Genomic DNA, 18555 nt, shown 5'->3' with positions numbered 1-18555 from the left:
GCATTGTGTAGCTAACGTCCTGTTTTTGAGAGAAAGAAAGTGAAACTGAACTAGCTGCGTTGCACACACAGTATGGGTGCATCTGTGTGGGTCTGTGCTTGCATGTAAGCACATATGCATGTTCACGTGTCTGACTGTGAGCTATCGTATAACTCAGGCACTGAAGGAGAAGGAGAAAGTTACAATTAGCCCTCCGCCGAGAGCGTAGCCCCATCCTATAAGGTATGTTTACGCTTTAGTCATGCGGTAATTACATATGTCGTCTTTTGTTTTCTATTCCCCATAAAGTGCGGAACATAATGAGGGAAAAGGCAAATTAGAAGAGAAAAAAAAAGATACTTCACTGTGCTTTTTGTCTTCAAGCTCACTTAGGCCTCGGAGAACGTCTATGGGGTTTGAAATGGGAGAACAGGAGGGGGGGAAGAGTGGACCGTTAAGAGGGACTTTGCTTCTCCAGATGGGAAACTTCTGTTAAGCTGTAATGAGAATGCATAATGACGCAAACAAGCTTGATGGAGCTAGACATGGCAGCGCCTTCATTCAGGAATATGAGACCAAAAAACTAACTTTCTGTTTTTGCTTTCTTTTTTTTTTACCCTCTATGATATCCATTCCGAGCTTTAAGTGGAGGAGAAATGTCTTCATTAAATGTTTAAGGGAACATGTTTCATTTCTTTTTCATTTTCTATTTTTCCCCAAGCCATGCCCAACAGGGAGGGACGATGAAAAGGCAAGTACAAATGATAGAAAAACAAAGAATAGGAGTGACTGCTCCTAATGGGACTGTTTTCAGCAGCTGCATTAACAAGCCTGTTTGATTTCCTTCTCCTAAGTGAAGTTGTCAGCCCATGTGTCCAGCGCTCTATGTTTAGCATGTCTAAAAGAGTTGTGTTTTCTGGCACCGGCCTATAATAAATGCTAAAGGGGTGACCTTACGTGTCTTTCCCTCGTGTTGCTCCACGGTCATTCTCAAAACAGACCGAGAAGTTCTCAGGTCAAGAATCCATCACCGGGGTTTTTTACAATAACACGCATTTCCATAGCAGCTCTGTGAGAAAAAGGCCTCGGGGACTGTAGGAGAGCTGCCTCTGGTAGTGGTGAACTCTCCCTCTTTTAAAACATCATAAGGCAACACATTACATTCAATTGAATCTCTGTTGTGTTAAATAAGGTTAAAATACTTGTACCTCTCGGAGTGTGGTTCTTTACATATGCAAATGCAGGAATACGGAATTGTCTGCTCTCATTTCCATAGCATGAATCATGAATACGCTTTAGATTTGCTCAGTTGATTTCCAGTTACGCTCGGGAACAAAATCCATATTTGGCACTGTAAAAGGGAGCAAAGATTAGAGTTTTGACAGGAATGCCAGATTGCAAACACACACACACACACACACACACATATGCAGTAAAACACACACCTTTCATAGACCAGTGTGTTGTGAAAGAGTCCTATGATTGTGAGTTACTTTACCATGACTGTTTTGATGAAAATGTATTGCCTTGTCCTTGGAAATGTGGCACAGCAGTCGATATGGTTCTACAGACTCGGTAATACTCTCCACTGTGAAGGCTACAGACTAAAGACGCTCTTCGACTGATGAAACAATAGAGGGGGGGGGGGCGTTAGGGGAAGCATTCTTTTGCAGAGTCTGCATTATTGGATTTGGATCGTAACATGGTAGTATCAAGTTAGGAGGAGAAGGGCCTGTGAATATCACGTTGGAATCACAATAGACAAGGGCCGATTGTTATTGCACAGCGCTTCCATTAATAATTCAATCATTTGACCCGTGACATGATTTCCCGTAAAACAATCTGATCCTCTGAGGCCTGATAGAGATATTTGAAATCTATGGATGTGTGTGTGGTATGCGTGTATGTCTGTTTTGACCTTCCCCAGTATGACACAGAGCCGATGCCTGAGGCTACAACTACAATATAATATTTAGAGGAGAGAAGAGGAGAAGGAGAGACAAGATATCAGAAAGTGTGTGTGTACCGCAGCTGAAGTGTGCTGCAGCATTTCCCCGAAACTAAAGATGTGACTGCCCCCAAGGGTGCTCCAATAAGCGCGCCACAGAAATGGAAGGCCTTTACACAAACTGTGCACTTAAAAAACTGAGCAGCACTCTGGAAGTACACGCAGAAAATCAGAGTATGCAGAGTGCATTAAATATAAAAACAGTGAGTGAGAGAGTGGAAACAAAGTCAGTAATATCATAATGCATTGTTTAAGGGATCACTACTGACAGGGTAAATGTTGCTGTTCCAACTCTGGCCTGCTCACACACACACACACACACACACACACACACACACACACAGAGGCATGGATGAATGGAGGGTTGTGAATGAACACACAGTTGCACATACACACTAAATAACAACACGCTCACACGCATGTGCGGGGAGAAAAGCAGGGGTGCCATCTATCAGGCTGCAGACGGGAGCCTTGGAAGGGGAAATCTGTCCTGTGATGGCCGTAAATGAGGGCTGTGGCGGCGCTGTCACATTGCGTTTGGCTGGGACGCAGGAGCTACGAGGGCCCTACGAGGGGCGGAGGGCATGGACACTGTGTACTGATATAATGAACCAGGGAGATGGCTGGAGCATGGGCAGACGCTGGGATTCTGTCACAGCTAGTGGTTGTTCTACTGCTGCTGCTGCAAAAAAGAAGAAGGGAAGAAGGAGGGAAAGAGGAGAGAAACTAAATTGAGTGCAGAGAAGAGGAGTGGGGAAGAGGCGAAGGCAATGATCAAGACTGAAAAACAGAAGGAGAATGAGAGACAGAGAAGGGCCGAGGAATGCATAAGCAGACCCGCAAGAAAAACACTGCACTAATCGCTGTTGGATTGGTGAGGCAATACCAGTGTTATACCAGAAGAATATTTACTCTAATTAGAGCCAGCTAATGTGTCTCCAGGTATAAAGGCTGTCGGCACTTCCCTGAGAATAATTAGAAGCACAGAGCATGTATTGTCCAGGAGAGCGCCGCAGAGCTCCCTTTGTACATCATTAACAGTTCACTGACAACAAAAGCAGAGTTAATAGAATGTAATGTGGTCTCCTCACCCATCCGTTTGTTCAAATGGTCATTAGGGTAATGCAGAATAATTCCTTCCTTCTGTGCTTCAGCCCAAAATGACTCCTCCCACCTCCCATGTGCCCCTTTTTTTGCTAAAGTCCTGCCTCCATTTGCCTCTCTTTCCCCTCGACGGGAGAATATTCTCCAACCCTCTGTCCTCCACATCAAGATGATAAACATGATTTCACGGCGCGTTACAATCATCAGTCTTCGTAAAACACACGAAATCCTCTATAAAAGAATTAATTCTGCTTTGGAGAGACAGAGCCAAATGTATAGATTTACAATTCCACACTCGAGTTCCCCCCACCATGTTTTAATGCATCATAAACACTTGGTGTTTTTTGGTCTCTGTTCCAATAAAAACAGAGCGCGCGGGGGTGTAATATCTGGAGCTGGGGGAAATTAAAGCTGAAGTTCCTCTCCTCCTCAGTGCACTCCCAGCTCACACACACACACACGGACACACACACACACACACACACACACACACACACACACACACACACACACACACACACACACGGTTAATCAGCAGCCCAGAGNACACGGACACACACACACACACACACACACACACACACACACACACACACACACACACACACGGTTAATCAGCAGCCCAGAGAGAAATCTAAGACCACATCTACACCCAGTGGAGGGAACCTGATACAACCACATCTTTCCCCCCTTCCCACATTCCCCTCTTTCTCTTAATCATCAACACACACACACACGTACACGCACACACACATACACACACGCTGCTGCTGATAAATTAGATGCAAGGTTCAGTATGATTAACTAAAGTTAATGAAGACTGAAAGTGATCTCAAACAACGAAACCATAGAAGGGAAGTCTTTGAAACCGTGAAGAGTGCATTAGAAAAGCAGTGGACATTCTTTTTCCATTTCTGCCTCTGCTGCTATTTCCAAAAGTCCTTTCAGTGTGCGGTGACAAACATAACCCTTCTGACTGGTGGAAAAATAAATCATACTTTCAAGTGAAGACAAATGCCTTATCCGCTGGGAGTAGCCTCAGGCTATAGTCATAATGGCCTCCCTCTCTCTCCTTTTTCTGCCTCCCCTTGTCTCGCTCTCTTTCTTTTTGTCTCCAGGCAGGGAGTTTCCCTGAACTAGTCTGAAATGTCCACCCAAAAATCAGCCTTACGCAGCACAAAGCTAGCTCAGGACACATGAGGAGAAAGGTGGATATTCCTGTTTTAAGACTTATTTAAGGGTGAACTCCAAAATGGCGAGAGCTACTTTAAAGTTCCAGAGGCGAAACTGCTGCTCGGCTGCAAGTTTGAGCAAACAAGAGAAAAATTATCAGTCACATCTTTGACTATCAAAACATAATAACACTCAAACGCATGGCACAAGGTCGTTACTCATGTCTGATCTTGTGTGGCGGCTATAAAATCATGGATTTCCTAACCCTGTGTGAGTGTGCTTGGGTCCCGGCTCCAGGCTTGGCTCGGCGCAGGGCAGGCCAGCTGCAGAAGTCTGTCTCCTCTCCTCTCTCTCCCCTCCTCTGCTCTCAGTGCTATCAGGTTGCCTCTCCTCCTCCTTCAGCCCATTACACAGGCCTCTTTATGCTGCGCTAAAAGCTGCTCATGTTCAAACACTCCTGGGAAAAGCTCCTTAAAACACGTCAGGAAGAGAGGCCCTGTCTGGTAAAATATTAATAGGAAGTTAATTGGTTGTTAATGGACTGGTGCTTGGGTTGGAATCGCCCTCCATTAGATAGGCCACAGAAACAACCCATTCAGGGGTGTCATCTTACCACCTCCACAATCTAATTGTTTTCCGGTCACTGTAGCCGTGAGTTGCGGTAACCTGGTGTTAAAGACATTATTGCTGGAGTTTTATGTAAGGTCCTGCAAGAAGTATTGTACCCGGTGCCAACCACATTTCCATGTGAGCTTGGTATTGTGGGTGTTCAGTTACTTACGCGTCAAGTTTTGACTATCTGTGCTTCTCTTCTCTCTTTTGTGTCATCTTCTCACATTCAAAGTCACGTTTAAACTCTCTGCTCCCGTTAATCCCTCTCCACATCAGGAAATAGTTTGAGCTTTTGTTGTTTGTGGCCAGTGTGTTTGTGCTTTCTGCGGTTTGCCGTTACCCAACAGGAAAAATCCCTCTTCTGCTAGAGTAGGCATGTAATATTGATGCAGAGCAGACTCGGAGAAAACATAGAAATCAAATGGAATCCAAACTAAGTTCAAATGTCGACATCAACACATACATTTTTGATCATTGCAAACCTACGAGACGCCATTCCTTTTAAGGGGAAGCCACAGGGGCATGTGCAGCAGGGAATATATTTAGAAATAAGTGATATTTCAGCGTGTCTTTCGATCCCAACTTCGTTCAGCTCCAATTCATTTATGAGAGGGACAAATACTTGTTGAAAGAGGTCGTTCAGGAAATGGGACTTAAAATGGCGGTGGAGGTTTCCCGGGCAGACTGCTTTTTACAGTTTGGGCTTTTCAATGCACCATTTAAAAATAAACCAGCTCTCAAAGATATGTCATTTTCTCTTTAGGCCTACAGACATTTGTAAATATAAGAAAAAGCATTTTTTTCCTCTTCTATGAATAAAAATAAAATATAGATAATTTATTATATTCTAATAATAAAACATTTTCTTGCACATTTTAAATATTTAACCCTTAATTAAACCTCAGATCTAAATGCACTCTTTATTTACTCGTCCCCTTCAATGCTATGACCTCTCCTCTCGTGACTCTGACCACTTAATGGTAACCTTGTTCAAACATTGAGTGAATCCGTGTCCAATTACATTACAAAGCAAATGTCAATGGATCCAACAGATGTTGTCCTACTCCACTTTTGCTGAGTGGATTGTAGATTCAACAGCCGCCACTAGATGGTACTGAAATACAGGCAGCCATTTCTGATGTCAGATCAGCAGACATGGCTGTTTGCTTCCAGGATAAATAGATGAAATAAATCAGCCAGGTTTCCTTGTTTGACTGTGATAAGTTCTGGTCTCCTGCTGGGATCTATTACCTGGCTGGGTGGAGACTGGGATAATCCTGAGGGTGTCTACTGCAAAACTTGTCTGTGTGATGTTTTCTTAAAACTTGTCTGTCCACTTGACTGCATAGCAAAGTGAAATGAATCTATCAGACAGAGAAAAACAGGGAGATTACTGTGTTACCAATAGCATGCACTCTAAAGACTTAAACTAGATTTGTGCTGCGACGCGACCGTGCGCATTTCTTTCAACTCTCATTATGAACAAACAGATACACACTCATGCTTGAATTCTTTATTACATGTTAAGCTGTAAGTGCTGCAACAAATGGGCGGATTCTTGGCTGGACCTTTAACGTTTAGCAAAAATGTCAGAAGCTACAATGAATACATGATGACACACTACAAAGCACTTGCAAAGAACACTTTTTGAGAAACAGTAGAAAAGTTACAACAGTATGAAATGTCCACTCTGGAAAAAATTGTACTGGAATAACATTTTGACATTCAAAAACAAGCAAACTTAAAAAAGAAAAAGAAAAAGTCACCCATAGTTAGTCGACTGAGCATTCTGTCCAGTTATTTTCTCCGGTGTGACCTTTTGATATCACAAATTCATAAATATACATTTGAAATTTGCACTGATGCAGTCGCTCGCGGTTTAAAACTGTATTTGTTTTGTCGACACCTAAAACCATTAGTCGACTATTATTTCTATGGATGAGAACGGCTGTCGGAAATGTTTTTACATTCAGGCGAGACAGCTTTGCTTCTTAGCATGCATGCCACAACCGTTTATTAACTGTCAATCAACTGTGTTCATCTCAGGCGCGCACAATAAGAGTCATTGTTAAAAAAGCCAAATGTCATACCACTGCACACAGACAAGCTATGGTGATGTGAACTCTGCAAACGTGAACTGTCTCACCTCCCGAAAATGAAATATTGCCCGCTGTCGGCTGTAAATATGAAGAAGTCTACATGCCAGGTGGTTAGCTTTTCATGAGTTTGTGTGGAGGAATGCATGCTAAAAAGTGTTTTAAATCAGCTCCAGAAACATTTGTTGTGTGTGATACAGATAACAGGCAGTAAGAAGAACAGAGTAGATGCAATTAGATTGGAAGAATGTGCTGTATGCCCTTCATAACCTCACTCTCACCCTGTAGGTAAAAAGGGGCTTATTTCACCTCATGAAATCATAAACCCAATTTTGCTGCTTCAGCTTTACCAGAAATGGTCTGGGACTGGATGCCCGGAGCTCAAGTGCCTCCTCTCTAGGCTGTATCGTGGAAAAGGATGGGTTTGACCATGCCCGAGAGGATCTTGGGCACATGGACGCTCACAATCTCCGAGATCATCTCTGGGAAGTTGACACGCGTCTGGAGGGACTGAGCTTGGACGAACAGATCATAGGTGAACTGGTGTAACTTCCTCACAATCTGACAATAAAAGAAAGAGGAGACAGGGGTTATTAGTGACAAAGATGTGACGTGTGAAATGTGTACAGCGCTAAAAAAGAACAAAGCCTGCAGATAAAAGAGGAAATAGCAAATGACACTGAAGCCTGACATGAGCTTTAAGAGGTGACTTAAAAAGATGACACTCATTGTGATGCTCTAAGCCCCGAAGGCAGGGTAATGCCAAAGAGGTCTGAACTGCAAAGTCTTGATCAACTCTGGTTTTCTGCCTAAAGGGCCCTGCTGCCAGACAATCCCTGGCTGCCCTCCAGCTCATAAGGCATTAGAAGATCTAAGATGTGAGTGGGACACTGACAAAGCTGAGCCTTTAAGAGTAAATCCACAGTGAAAGACATGAGGCTGAAACTGCTGCAGCTCAGCTCTCTTTGGGAGGAAACTTTCCAGCTCTTCTGGTCACGCCCCCAACCACTGATGTCACAGATTTTTTCTTAGACTGTTCCTACCAATCAGTATTCGAAGTTTTAATGGTAGTGAGGAGGAAAGCAGTTAATCTGCACCCTCTAGTGGGTGCATCCCTACTATCTTGAGTTTCAAGATTTTTTTCAAAACCCATGTAAGCATGGTTTGTGTGTCTCAAGGTAGGCTTTCTTTCAGGTTTTATTCATCTTGGCTACATGTGTGCATAAAGCAGGGGGATGTGCACAATAAAGAAAACATACATAAAAAAATAACACTCACATTCAAATACATTCACTATGACCCTTTAAAGGTCCACTGTGTAGGATTTATGGGGGATATATTGGCAGAAATACAATATAATATATCAAGTTCGACTTCTTTAGTGGATATAATCACCTAAAAGTAAGAACTGTAGTGTTCTCCTTACATTAGAATAAGCTGTTAATATCAGGTCCTTGTCTACAGAGATCGCATGTGTCTACAGCAGCCCAGAATGGACAAACCAAACACAGGCTCTAGACAGGGCCAATTGTGTTTTCTCATCAGCCATTGAAGTTAGAGGCCCCTTTGCTATGAGCAGTGGAGTGTGACTTTTCCACATGAAACTGCATTATTCAGTGTTTTACCACTTAAAATCTCCTTCTGAGGAAGAGACCTCTGCAGATAAATCAGCTTCTGGTAAAAACTTCCTGAATGTCTAGATCTTGGTGAGCACAGATTAGCAGGTGCTAGGCTAGTGGCTTTGAAAAAAACTGATCTGTAAAGTGTAACTGCTTTATTGTGTGTTTCTACTGGTTTAAATCACAGGGTCCGTTTGTTTTTCAGAGGAGGAGACCTCTGTGGGCAATTCGGCTCTCAGTAAAAACCTCCTGACTGTTCATATCAGAAATAAGGTGAGCACACATAGTAGACACCGGGCAAGTGGCCCGTCTGTGACATGCCAAAAAGCATAGAGGACAGTGATCTGTAACTTGAAACTACTTAATTCTGTGTTTCTACTGATGAAAATCACCTGGTCTGAGGAGGAGTCCTGAGGCCTGTACTACTAAGCAGGATTTGAAGTTTGCGAGGTAACTTCAAGGTTTACTCTTATAATGAACAGTTAACCTGCTGCGGAGCAGGTTAACTTCAGAGTATCACATCACAGCCTTTCAACACCCCGACCTCTGAACAATCACATCCCTGAAGAAAAAAGTATCAATGAACAAAGTCCTGAGACTCAGGTTTAAAAGAGCAACCTATATATTGTCATAGGTCAGTAGTAATAGTAGGTCATTGCATTGTTTCGGGGCTCTATTTCCACTGGTGTTAAAACATTATTTTGTTTTTTATTTTAGTCGGCAGTGACAGTGTTGCTATTTTACTCTCTGATTCCATCACTGCAGCTCAAAATAACAACACACCTGTGTTGTTAGAACTGGGAAAAAAGATAATATTTTATTAGCAAATAATCGACACACTGTTAATTGGCTCCTGTTATTATAAATGCAACATTTCAGTCAGACCTCATCAGTCATTAACTACTTTCCCACCCTTTACTGTGGTAGCAGAAACAGTGTGGTGTTACGTTAAAGTGTTTTATGTGACATATTCATCATCATCAACCTAAATAGCAAAAAAAACAAACTTTAGAATGATGTTGAATATAGCCTGGTGATACCTATTCATAATTTAAGTCATGGCCAATAGTATTTTCAATATTTCTGTTATGAGATTACAGATTATCATTTACATCCCACGCTACTGACATTTTACTGTCTGTCAGTCACAGACACTTTCCATACTATTTCATTTCATATGATACGAAGTTGCCTACTTAATTCATGGTTCTGATGATGTCGCTGGTAATTTAACACTCCGGCCTCTTTCCCATGAACTCCCTCATGGCTGTAAACCCAGAGCTGACTAAACTGGTTGATCACCAGCTTTGTAGTACAGGTTATCCAGATGGCCTAGATACATGATGTTTTTTTTTATAGCTAGCAAACAATTCATAAAAATGGAACATCATTTAATTAAGTCATACTGTCTCCTACTCGGGAGTAAGCGCTCAAACAGAAATACAATTCAACATGTGGCTGTAAAACAACAGACTTTATGACCCAGGTTTAACTTTAAGCTTTTTAAGACCCTTCACCATCAGACAGGTGACTCTGTGCCAGTGTTAACTGGCTCTGCAAACAGGCAACTATTCAGACTGAACTAGTGCGCCAGTAAAAGCAGATGTGTAACTTATTTATATTCTCATTCTCGTCTCACAAAACTTGGTCGATCTTCAATTTTCTTTTTATTGCTTTCATTTGCTCTAGATTTTATTTGGACAAATAAAAATCCCTCCCTCCCTCTCCAACCTAACCAGGACAGAGATCACACGTCGGCACTCTGAGCAGTTTCTTTACCACTTAATGCAACTCTTACAATGTGCAGGTTTAAAAAACGTAAAATCAGTTGTCTGCAGGCAGAACAAATATTAAAACAGCTTTAATATCCTTCTAGGTACAGGGTGCACCTCTGCATGTTTGCATCTGCAGATCTAGTCTGCTGTTACTAGTTTCCTGCCGATACAGTCTGTAGGTTAGACTGGAGGTGCAGGATGATTGCCTGGGACCAGATTGGGGAGCTTTGCATCATGGACAATGTGTGTCAGTTCCTTATGGGGCATTACAGTTATTTTTGATGTGGCAATGCTACCACCAGAGGGTGACTCTATCATTTTCCCTCCTGATATGCAACCAGTGTAGAGAAGCTAAAACAGGAGTCATATGACCCTTTGGCATGTGTTTAACCTTAGTGGATGGCTGGGGATTTGTGCACAAACTGGAGGTGTACCCCAGGTTGTCAGTAGAAAAGAAATGAGAGGGGAAGTACGTTTGTCAGGATGATATTACAGTTTGTATAGGTCTATCTGTAAATGAACTGAAATAGACTCTTGCTCAAGTTTAAAATGTAACAACGGATACCTTTGATTAAGTAATCCAGCCATGAAATGATCAACAAATCTTGATGTGGCCTAGTTAGCCTATAATTAATACAGTATTGCTGCAAGCCAAGTACAGTGCCTGCATGGGTCAAAGTACACAATCACTGTATTTGGTGTACACTATTTCCTGCCCAAGCAGTTCAGTGATGCTAACTAAAATTGCATTTATATAATAGTTCACAAAGCCAGCCCGGTGTGTGTTCATATATAAAGTAGAATTGTGTCTATTACCGACTGGAGGTAGTCCAGCAGCTGTGTGAGCTGAAACACTCTCTGTGTACGGGTGGTCTCTCCGTGGTGGCTGGCCAAGCGGTCCAGCTCCTTGATGTAGGAGGTCCGCAGTTCATCAAAACAACGCTGGTTCTTCAGGCCCTCCACTGGCACTGTTACCACAAAGCCAGAACACAACATTAACTCTCACAGACTTTATCCATCCCATCAATTCTCTAAAGTATGGCCGAACTCTATTACAGTCATATTTCACTTGCTGAGTGGACATTTGACTTATTATTTCAGACGTGTTCCCGGCGGACTCACTGATGCTGAAGAGGACCAGGGCCTTCATGCAGAGGAACTCCTCCTGAGTGACCTTCAGCATGCAGAACCTTTGGGAAAGCAGCTTCATCCTCACACAGTGTTCATACATACTGGACACTTGCATCCGTTGGCTGTGAGGGGAAGGGAAAAAAAACAGCATGAGGGGAGAAGAAGGAGCACAAGGTGTGACATAAGGAGGAGTGAGTAGGCAAGAGAGGGTCAGACAGAGAGAAATACAGAAGGAGGGAGACAATTAATGGAGGCAGAAGTGAAAAAGAGGAAAAAGCGGCAGAGGTGAGAAGAAATGAGTGAGGTGGATAATGGAAAAAGGGAACGACAGAGAGGCAGAGAAAAATGAGGGTCACCAACAAGGGCAGGCGTATCCATTACCATGCAGGTCAGAGGCAGCCCAATAGAGTGACAGAGGTCTAATGCAGACGGAATGAATGTTTTGCTAATGTCACGCAAAACACCAGCCAAGTAAAAGCTGCTCTAAGGGCCTGTGGTTGGCTCTCACATTCAGAGCAACACCCTCCTTCAACACTGAAAACAATCTACTGATAAGAGGTGGTGGAATTGTAATTTATGTGTATCAAACGGGCCGATTTGTCTCACAAACTCTGCTTTAAGTTTTTTAAAGTACAAAGAAAAGACAATAGACAGGAGTCAGAGTGTCAGAAACATTTTCGATAGAGGCTGAAGGTTGGCTGCGGTGCGAATAAAACTTGTCAAAGTGGAAAAAAAGAACTCAACGCTGCGGCAGTTCTCGGGGACCGACGAATGTTTTGCACAAGATGAAACGGAATAAATCATCTGAGGTGATCCCTCTGCGGCCACGTATATCAGACGCAAAGGAGACGGAAAGAACAGAACAGACTTGTTTACCGTCTCGCCTGGAAACAGACGGCGTTCGTCGTGTCATTTTTAAAGCTTCCTCTGAAGCTCCTATTCCACTGTGTCTCTCTTCCCAATCACGGTGACAGGTGAAACCTCAAGATAAGATCAACAAACCAAGTGTCACGATGATTACTACGGATGTTCAGGCCCAAACAAACTTTCTTTGTTCGAGATAAAGACTACACCAGGCGTGACAAACTTCTTTTAACTTTAATTCAAACACAGTATTGCAACTCCAGTCTGCAGTGTCAAGTGAGTACAAGTGAGTACTTTTTTTGTGTGACCTACTCATTGAAGACCAGATCTGGAGCAAAGTAGAGCAAGGAGCTGTTAGTGAGTGTGTAGGACCTCCAGCCCAAGGCAAACACCATCACCCCCATCCATGACAACTGGATCACTGACATCTGATCATCCACGTGCAGGTCACGGAAACCTGTTCAATAGGCAAAAATGATGAAACATGATAACATACCACTGCATAGGTCAGGTGAATAAATATAAAGACTAATAACAACAGGGATATTACAGTGTGGGTACATTGTTGGTCTTTTTCAGCCTGTCATTCTCTGTTTAAGTATGAACATATCCCCCTCTAGTGGTTCATATATGAAAAAGCTGTTTTTGTTGGTTGCTCAAACAGGAAGGTTTACCTGGCATACAATTCAAGATGAGGCCTTGCCCAGTTGTAATAGATATTAGATCAGACTTGTTCTCATAGCTCTGGAGCTCATTTAAATTACTGTGAAGTTGGAGTTACATAAGCTACTGATTTGCCTCGAGTGTTATCCGCTCTCTTGCTCAACATGACGAGTGTGACCTTGCAGCATTTCGCTTGGCATGAAACAATACAGATGGTTTGGAGTTAAGCTGAATCTGAAACAACTGAAGTTAGCGCACGCAGCCTTGGTAAAAACACCTACATGTAAGTATGGATTAGTTCGCAGGGTGTTACCTTGGCCCAGACTGACTTACCTGGAATGGCCTTGGCCCAACGCACCACGGTTACCAGCTGTCTTTCCCCGAGCTCATTGAGGCTGGTGAGCAAGGACGCGGGGCTGTCTGGCTGCGCGTGGTCGTGCCCGGCATTGACCACAGCTGGCTCAATGGCCTGCAAGATACTGAGCAGGGAGAGGCAGGAGCGCAGGGGCGTGGGGACGCCGAGAGCCATGGCATAGGATTCTCCTAAAAATATACAGAAAGACCGCAAGAATAACATAAAAAGAAAATAATAGTACATATTATGGCAAACTATGCTTATGTTATGTGACACTAATCTTCACTTTGAGCCCTGGCAGCTGCACTTCCAGGCTCCAAGATTACATCTCTCCTCCCAGGCCTTTCTCCTTGTTCACCGGGCCCCCAGGGACCCAGAGGTTGCTCCTCCTCTCCGTTCCTTGACTGTCCAGCTCCCTTCAGCCTGCGACCTAGAACCCACCACGGAGAGAACAGATGAGTGGAAGACAAGACGGTGAAAAGGAGATAGGAAGTTTCCATTTCAGCTTGTTTTGTCTGTTCCATTACACAATAGATAGCTGGAAATATCAAGAAAACTTGGATGGAATACAATTAATGGGGCTAATATTTAAATAACTATGAGCCAGTGGAGCTGGTCCTTATCATAATTATGTGGCAACGCTCTCCATCATTGGCCACTGGGCAGTAATTCTTATTTAGCCTTTTGCTGAAATGCATTAGTTACACTGTATTTAAGCTGGAACTTTTGATTAGGAACTTCCGATCCAATGCATGTAAGGTATCTAACCACCCCGGCCCAATTTTCCAAACACCCACCACACATACTTTCCTTCCTCAGCCTCTCATCCTGTTCTTATCTTTAGTTCCTGACCTTTAAGGCTCATTCCCGACATGAAGCATCTCTTCAGGCGGCACGAGGCGCAGTTTTTCCTCCTCAGCTTGTCGATGGTGCAGTCGTTACGGCTGGCACACAGGTGGTTCTGCTTACCTGGTGGTACAGAAAAATAGTCCCTGGGGGGTGAGGGTGCGGGCTCAACAATGCCTCAGGCTTCCAACTCATGGCAAAGATATGTGGGTGTTTTCTGATAACAACAAACTCGCCCTCATAATGTCAGGTCACTGTGCCCTGCACTGCCTGAACGAGCGAGTGGGTGTAAGAAATCAAATCAGTGGACGAGTAATTGTGTGTGTGCACTGGCCTGTGTTTGTGTGTTTATACATACCTGCAGCGGCCCTTTTGAAGAATACTTTGCAGCTGCCGCAGGTTACGGCTCCGTAGTGGCAACCCGAGGCATCGTCGCCGCACACCTGACACACTCTCCTGTCAGACAGATACACACCTGGAAACAAATCCTCATGCCTGGACACACACATAGACACAAACACACACATGAAAGTGATGTTTTTAAAGGATTTAAAAGCAGGCACATTATTGAAAATCATCTTAAACAGCTGCAATATGCCTGTAAAAATAGGGGCCAACAGAGGGTGACTGTGTTTGTCCTCAGAGGCTGCCTGCTCTGACATTTAGGGTGCTAATGAACTAAATTTAATCCAATAACAAAAGGAGATTTCCCTTTTAAATGACTGATTATGTAACAACTACTGAAGTCATCCAAAAGACAAGCACATGTGTGATTAAAGAACTGCAGGGCGAGCCTTTCACTAAGGCATCAAGAAGTGGAAACAAGACATTGTCTTCCACGCCAAGCACAGAATCAGCAACAGGTGCTGTATCTCCTGTTTATAGTGACACTGATACATTAAATGGTTATTGTGCGCACAGCTAGTCACAGCACAGATCTGGATCGTCCCTGTAAAGTTGGGGATAGGCTGAACTTTGATTCTGTCCGGCTGCGTGCTGGAACATAACTTGGCCAAGGCCGAGAGGAGCACATGGGGCTATTAGAGCACAAATCATTTATACACAGCTGCCTCTGCAGCCGAACTGGGTGGTGGATCTACAGTATATCAACATGAGGCATCGCAAATAATAATGCAGAATAATCATGTTTGCTTATTTGATTTATTTGTGCTGCTTTGTGGCAAGTCCAATAATCCTCTGCAGCTCTCCATAGATATATCAAGCAATAAAAAGAAGAGGACAGTGCAGCTTTCAAGTGATATAATGGATTTAATAAAACATGAAAATAATAACACTCTTTTCAAAGGACCAATTCCAACAATACAAGACTCATTTAAGTCCAGTTGCAAAGCTTGGCAGACTAGACAGCATGGTCACTACTTCACGCTGCAGTGGTCCTTTTGTCTCAGTTAAAAGGGAGATGAGCGGTAGAACGAATGCACCCTAGACAGGATTGCCATCTTGACATGATGCCAATGAAAACCAAGTCAGAGCAAATCATTAAAATGTGTTTTTTACCTGAACGTGCGATCCGTGCAGTCCACCCAGACTGAAGATTCGGTCTTGATAGCGGACAGAGTGCCGGCCTGCCCTTGAGGAACTGCACTTGGGTAACTTTCCACTTGGCCATACCCCTGTGCCATCGCTGCTCGCATGCCACCTTTCCCACCCTGCTCCCCGTTGCTGTACCACGCACAGTGGCATTCCTGCCTGGATCCATGAGAGGCTTGCCCACAATTACAGTATTTACACAACAAATTATGCCCGCCAGATCCGCCTCTCTCTGGCTCGGATCGGCTGCTGTACGCGCACCACACACCCGACGTATCCCTGTATAGGTTTGGATTGGCAGAGTACGCAGAGTATGGTTTTAAAGGTAAGAGCTCGTCCACCTGAGAGGGCGCGGGCAGCTCTTCCACGGGGCTCACGAACAAGTTTGATTGCTTGCAGACATATCTGGATATCACCGGACCGCGCGTCACGCTTTGCGCGCTGTCCATTTCACCCGATTTGAGCAGATCCATGCAGCTCACCTGCTGGATGTCATGGCACACTTCTCCAAAGTCGTCTTCTCTCGGATTAGTGTCATTAAGTAGGAGGCGGATGCCTCCTGAGCTCACCATATGAGCCCCACTCAACTCCTGCGCTCCTCGGGAACTAATCTGCACAGTGGGGTCGAAGTCTGCAAAGGCGCCGCTGCCGCCGGAGCACTGGTTCATGTTGTTGAGCGGAGAAGACACCGAATCCAAACCCAAGGACACTGACACTGCCTTACTGAGCTCAGCAGTTGTGTCAGGTGCACAGATGTCCGCAGAATCCAAGCGATCCCGCTCGTGCGCTGTTAAACACTTTGACGTTTGTTCTAAATCAGAGAAGCTCGAGCGAAAGGCCATCTTCAGCTCGTGTCGTGGCAGATTAAGCAGTGCACTGGTTACACGAGGAACAAATAAAACAACACTCCAGGCGAGAAAACGCCTACCCTATGAGACTCCGGTCATATGTCTCAGCGGATATGAAATTCAGAGCAGTCGTCGACGTAGCTTGTTGGAGGGAAGGGACGTCCCGTCGACCTGTTGCGGATGAAGCGCTGACGAACTTTTCTTTTTTCCAAAGTAACCGTTCTCGGTGTCGGCGGCGCTCACGTTAAACTCCCTCAATGAGTAACTGTTAAACTTTGTACTTTGTACTTTGGCATGTTGTAAAGAGGTCTCGCGAGAATAGCCGGGATTAAATAGTAAATAAGGTTATATGGCCACAGTACGGGATGACAGCCATGCTCCTCACACACACACACACACACACACACACACACACACACACACACACACACACACACACACACTCAGTGGTAGCTGCTGTGTCCGTTCAGTATAGGATTATTTTTTGGGGTCTTGAACAATAAGTCATTTAAATATGCTCCAAATATGCTCACTGTTGCTAAATGAAATATAAATCGTCCTGCACAATCACTGTTATTTGAAAGACGACACAAGAATGGAAAACAGATGAAATCAATGAAGAAATAAATTTATCAGGATGGTGTAATTATGTATTTTTTGACAGCACGTGATGGATGAGGACATCAGCAACAAGGGTTGCTAAAAAAAGGTGTCATGTTGTAGCCTGATTTTAATAAGGTTATGTCTGTCCAGCTGCAGCTAGAGAAACATAATTTCAACAAAAAATCTTTTATTCCCTTCTGTTATCTAGTAACAATGATATTGCAGAGGTGCAGTGATTGGAGTTGAAGTTAAGGATTTAGGGACTATATGGGGCAGTGGCGCACCCAAGGAGTGGCCGGGTTGGGGGTGCACAGCCACCTTGAAACAATTTCTGTCTTTCAGAGGCTGTGGCGCACTAATTTTTTAAGATAGGTAGTGGTTCACTAGCAAGGACCACGCCACAACAATATGTCTTTCAAATGTTTAATTGTAATTCATGAGGTGTTGAGGGCTGGTGAATGGATGTAAGTGGGGGTGAAGGTGGAAGAGGGATGTCAGGCGCGCCGGATTCATTTCAGAAGTGGGGGGGCCAAAAAGTGCTGTGCGTCTGGGGCTTGTCACCGTGTGGGCGTGGCTACCTGTGTAATGTCCAGTTAATAATAGGGACTAGTTAAAGGTGCATGGTGATCAGGGATTGAAGTACAGCCTGAGTTGAGTGTGAGCTTGTGCAACAGCGGCAACAGTGTGTTTTAGTGAAAGCAGCAGTATCTTGCAGCAAGTTACATGCTCGTCCTCTCTCATTAAAAAGATGGTGAAGGAAAGACAAAGAGTCAGATAATGTATTTAATAACGAACTTTATCTTGGGAGGAAAAAAGCAAACAGTTTATTTCAGTGTTTGCATGAAACCTGAACACTTTGAACCCTTTATGGATAGGGCTGTTGTCAACGTTTGTTTCCCCCGTTTTGTACAATTAATTATTGTTTAAAGTTTCAACAAGTTTCTTTAGGAGTGCGTGACACAAGTGTGTTTTGAAAACAGCCGCGGACTGTCACCTGCTCAACGCATCAGTACCTTCGGATGCCATGACAGTAATAGCCAATAATGTCAAAATATCATTTACAGACCGATTTAACAGACGAACACTGCTGCCCGACCCGCAGGTCCATTTGCGGCTCCCGTGGGTTACGGGTCGACCCGCGCATCACTTCTCAGCTCAGTCTATAAAGGCTGTACACACAACAGTAAGGCTATAGACATTATATTCTATTCAGGCCGGCAGAACCAGCAGCGCATCGGCTCTACAGTGCACGGCACTGCTGATTAACCATTTTATTGCAGCACAGAGTGTCTGCCAGCAACCAATTACTTGCAGAGGCTTCCTACAAC

The 18555-nt window shown here is 44.0% G+C and overlaps 1 protein-coding gene across 1 annotated transcript; it reads right to left on the bottom strand.

Annotated features, from left to right (window-relative positions):
- Positions 1-6374: 6374 nt before the first annotated feature.
- Positions 6375-16876, bottom strand: LOC126389416 (androgen receptor-like). Its single transcript, XM_050043102.1, has 9 exons — positions 15744-16876; positions 14584-14720; positions 14232-14348; positions 13666-13809; positions 13358-13567; positions 12674-12818; positions 11489-11619; positions 11183-11334; positions 6375-7533 (listed from the first exon to the last, which is right to left on the bottom strand). The coding sequence occupies exons 1-9, from the start codon at positions 16616-16618 to the stop codon at positions 7369-7371; spliced, it is 2076 nt and encodes a 691-aa protein (XP_049899059.1). The 5' UTR covers positions 16619-16876; the 3' UTR covers positions 6375-7368.
- Between the last annotated feature and the right edge of the window lie 1679 nt (positions 16877-18555).

Source organism: Epinephelus moara, chromosome 4, assembly GCF_006386435.1.
Source record: "Epinephelus moara isolate mb chromosome 4, YSFRI_EMoa_1.0, whole genome shotgun sequence".
Lineage (NCBI taxonomy): Eukaryota > Metazoa > Chordata > Actinopteri > Perciformes > Serranidae > Epinephelus > Epinephelus moara.
This window is presented reverse-complemented; position numbering and strand designations above follow the sequence as displayed.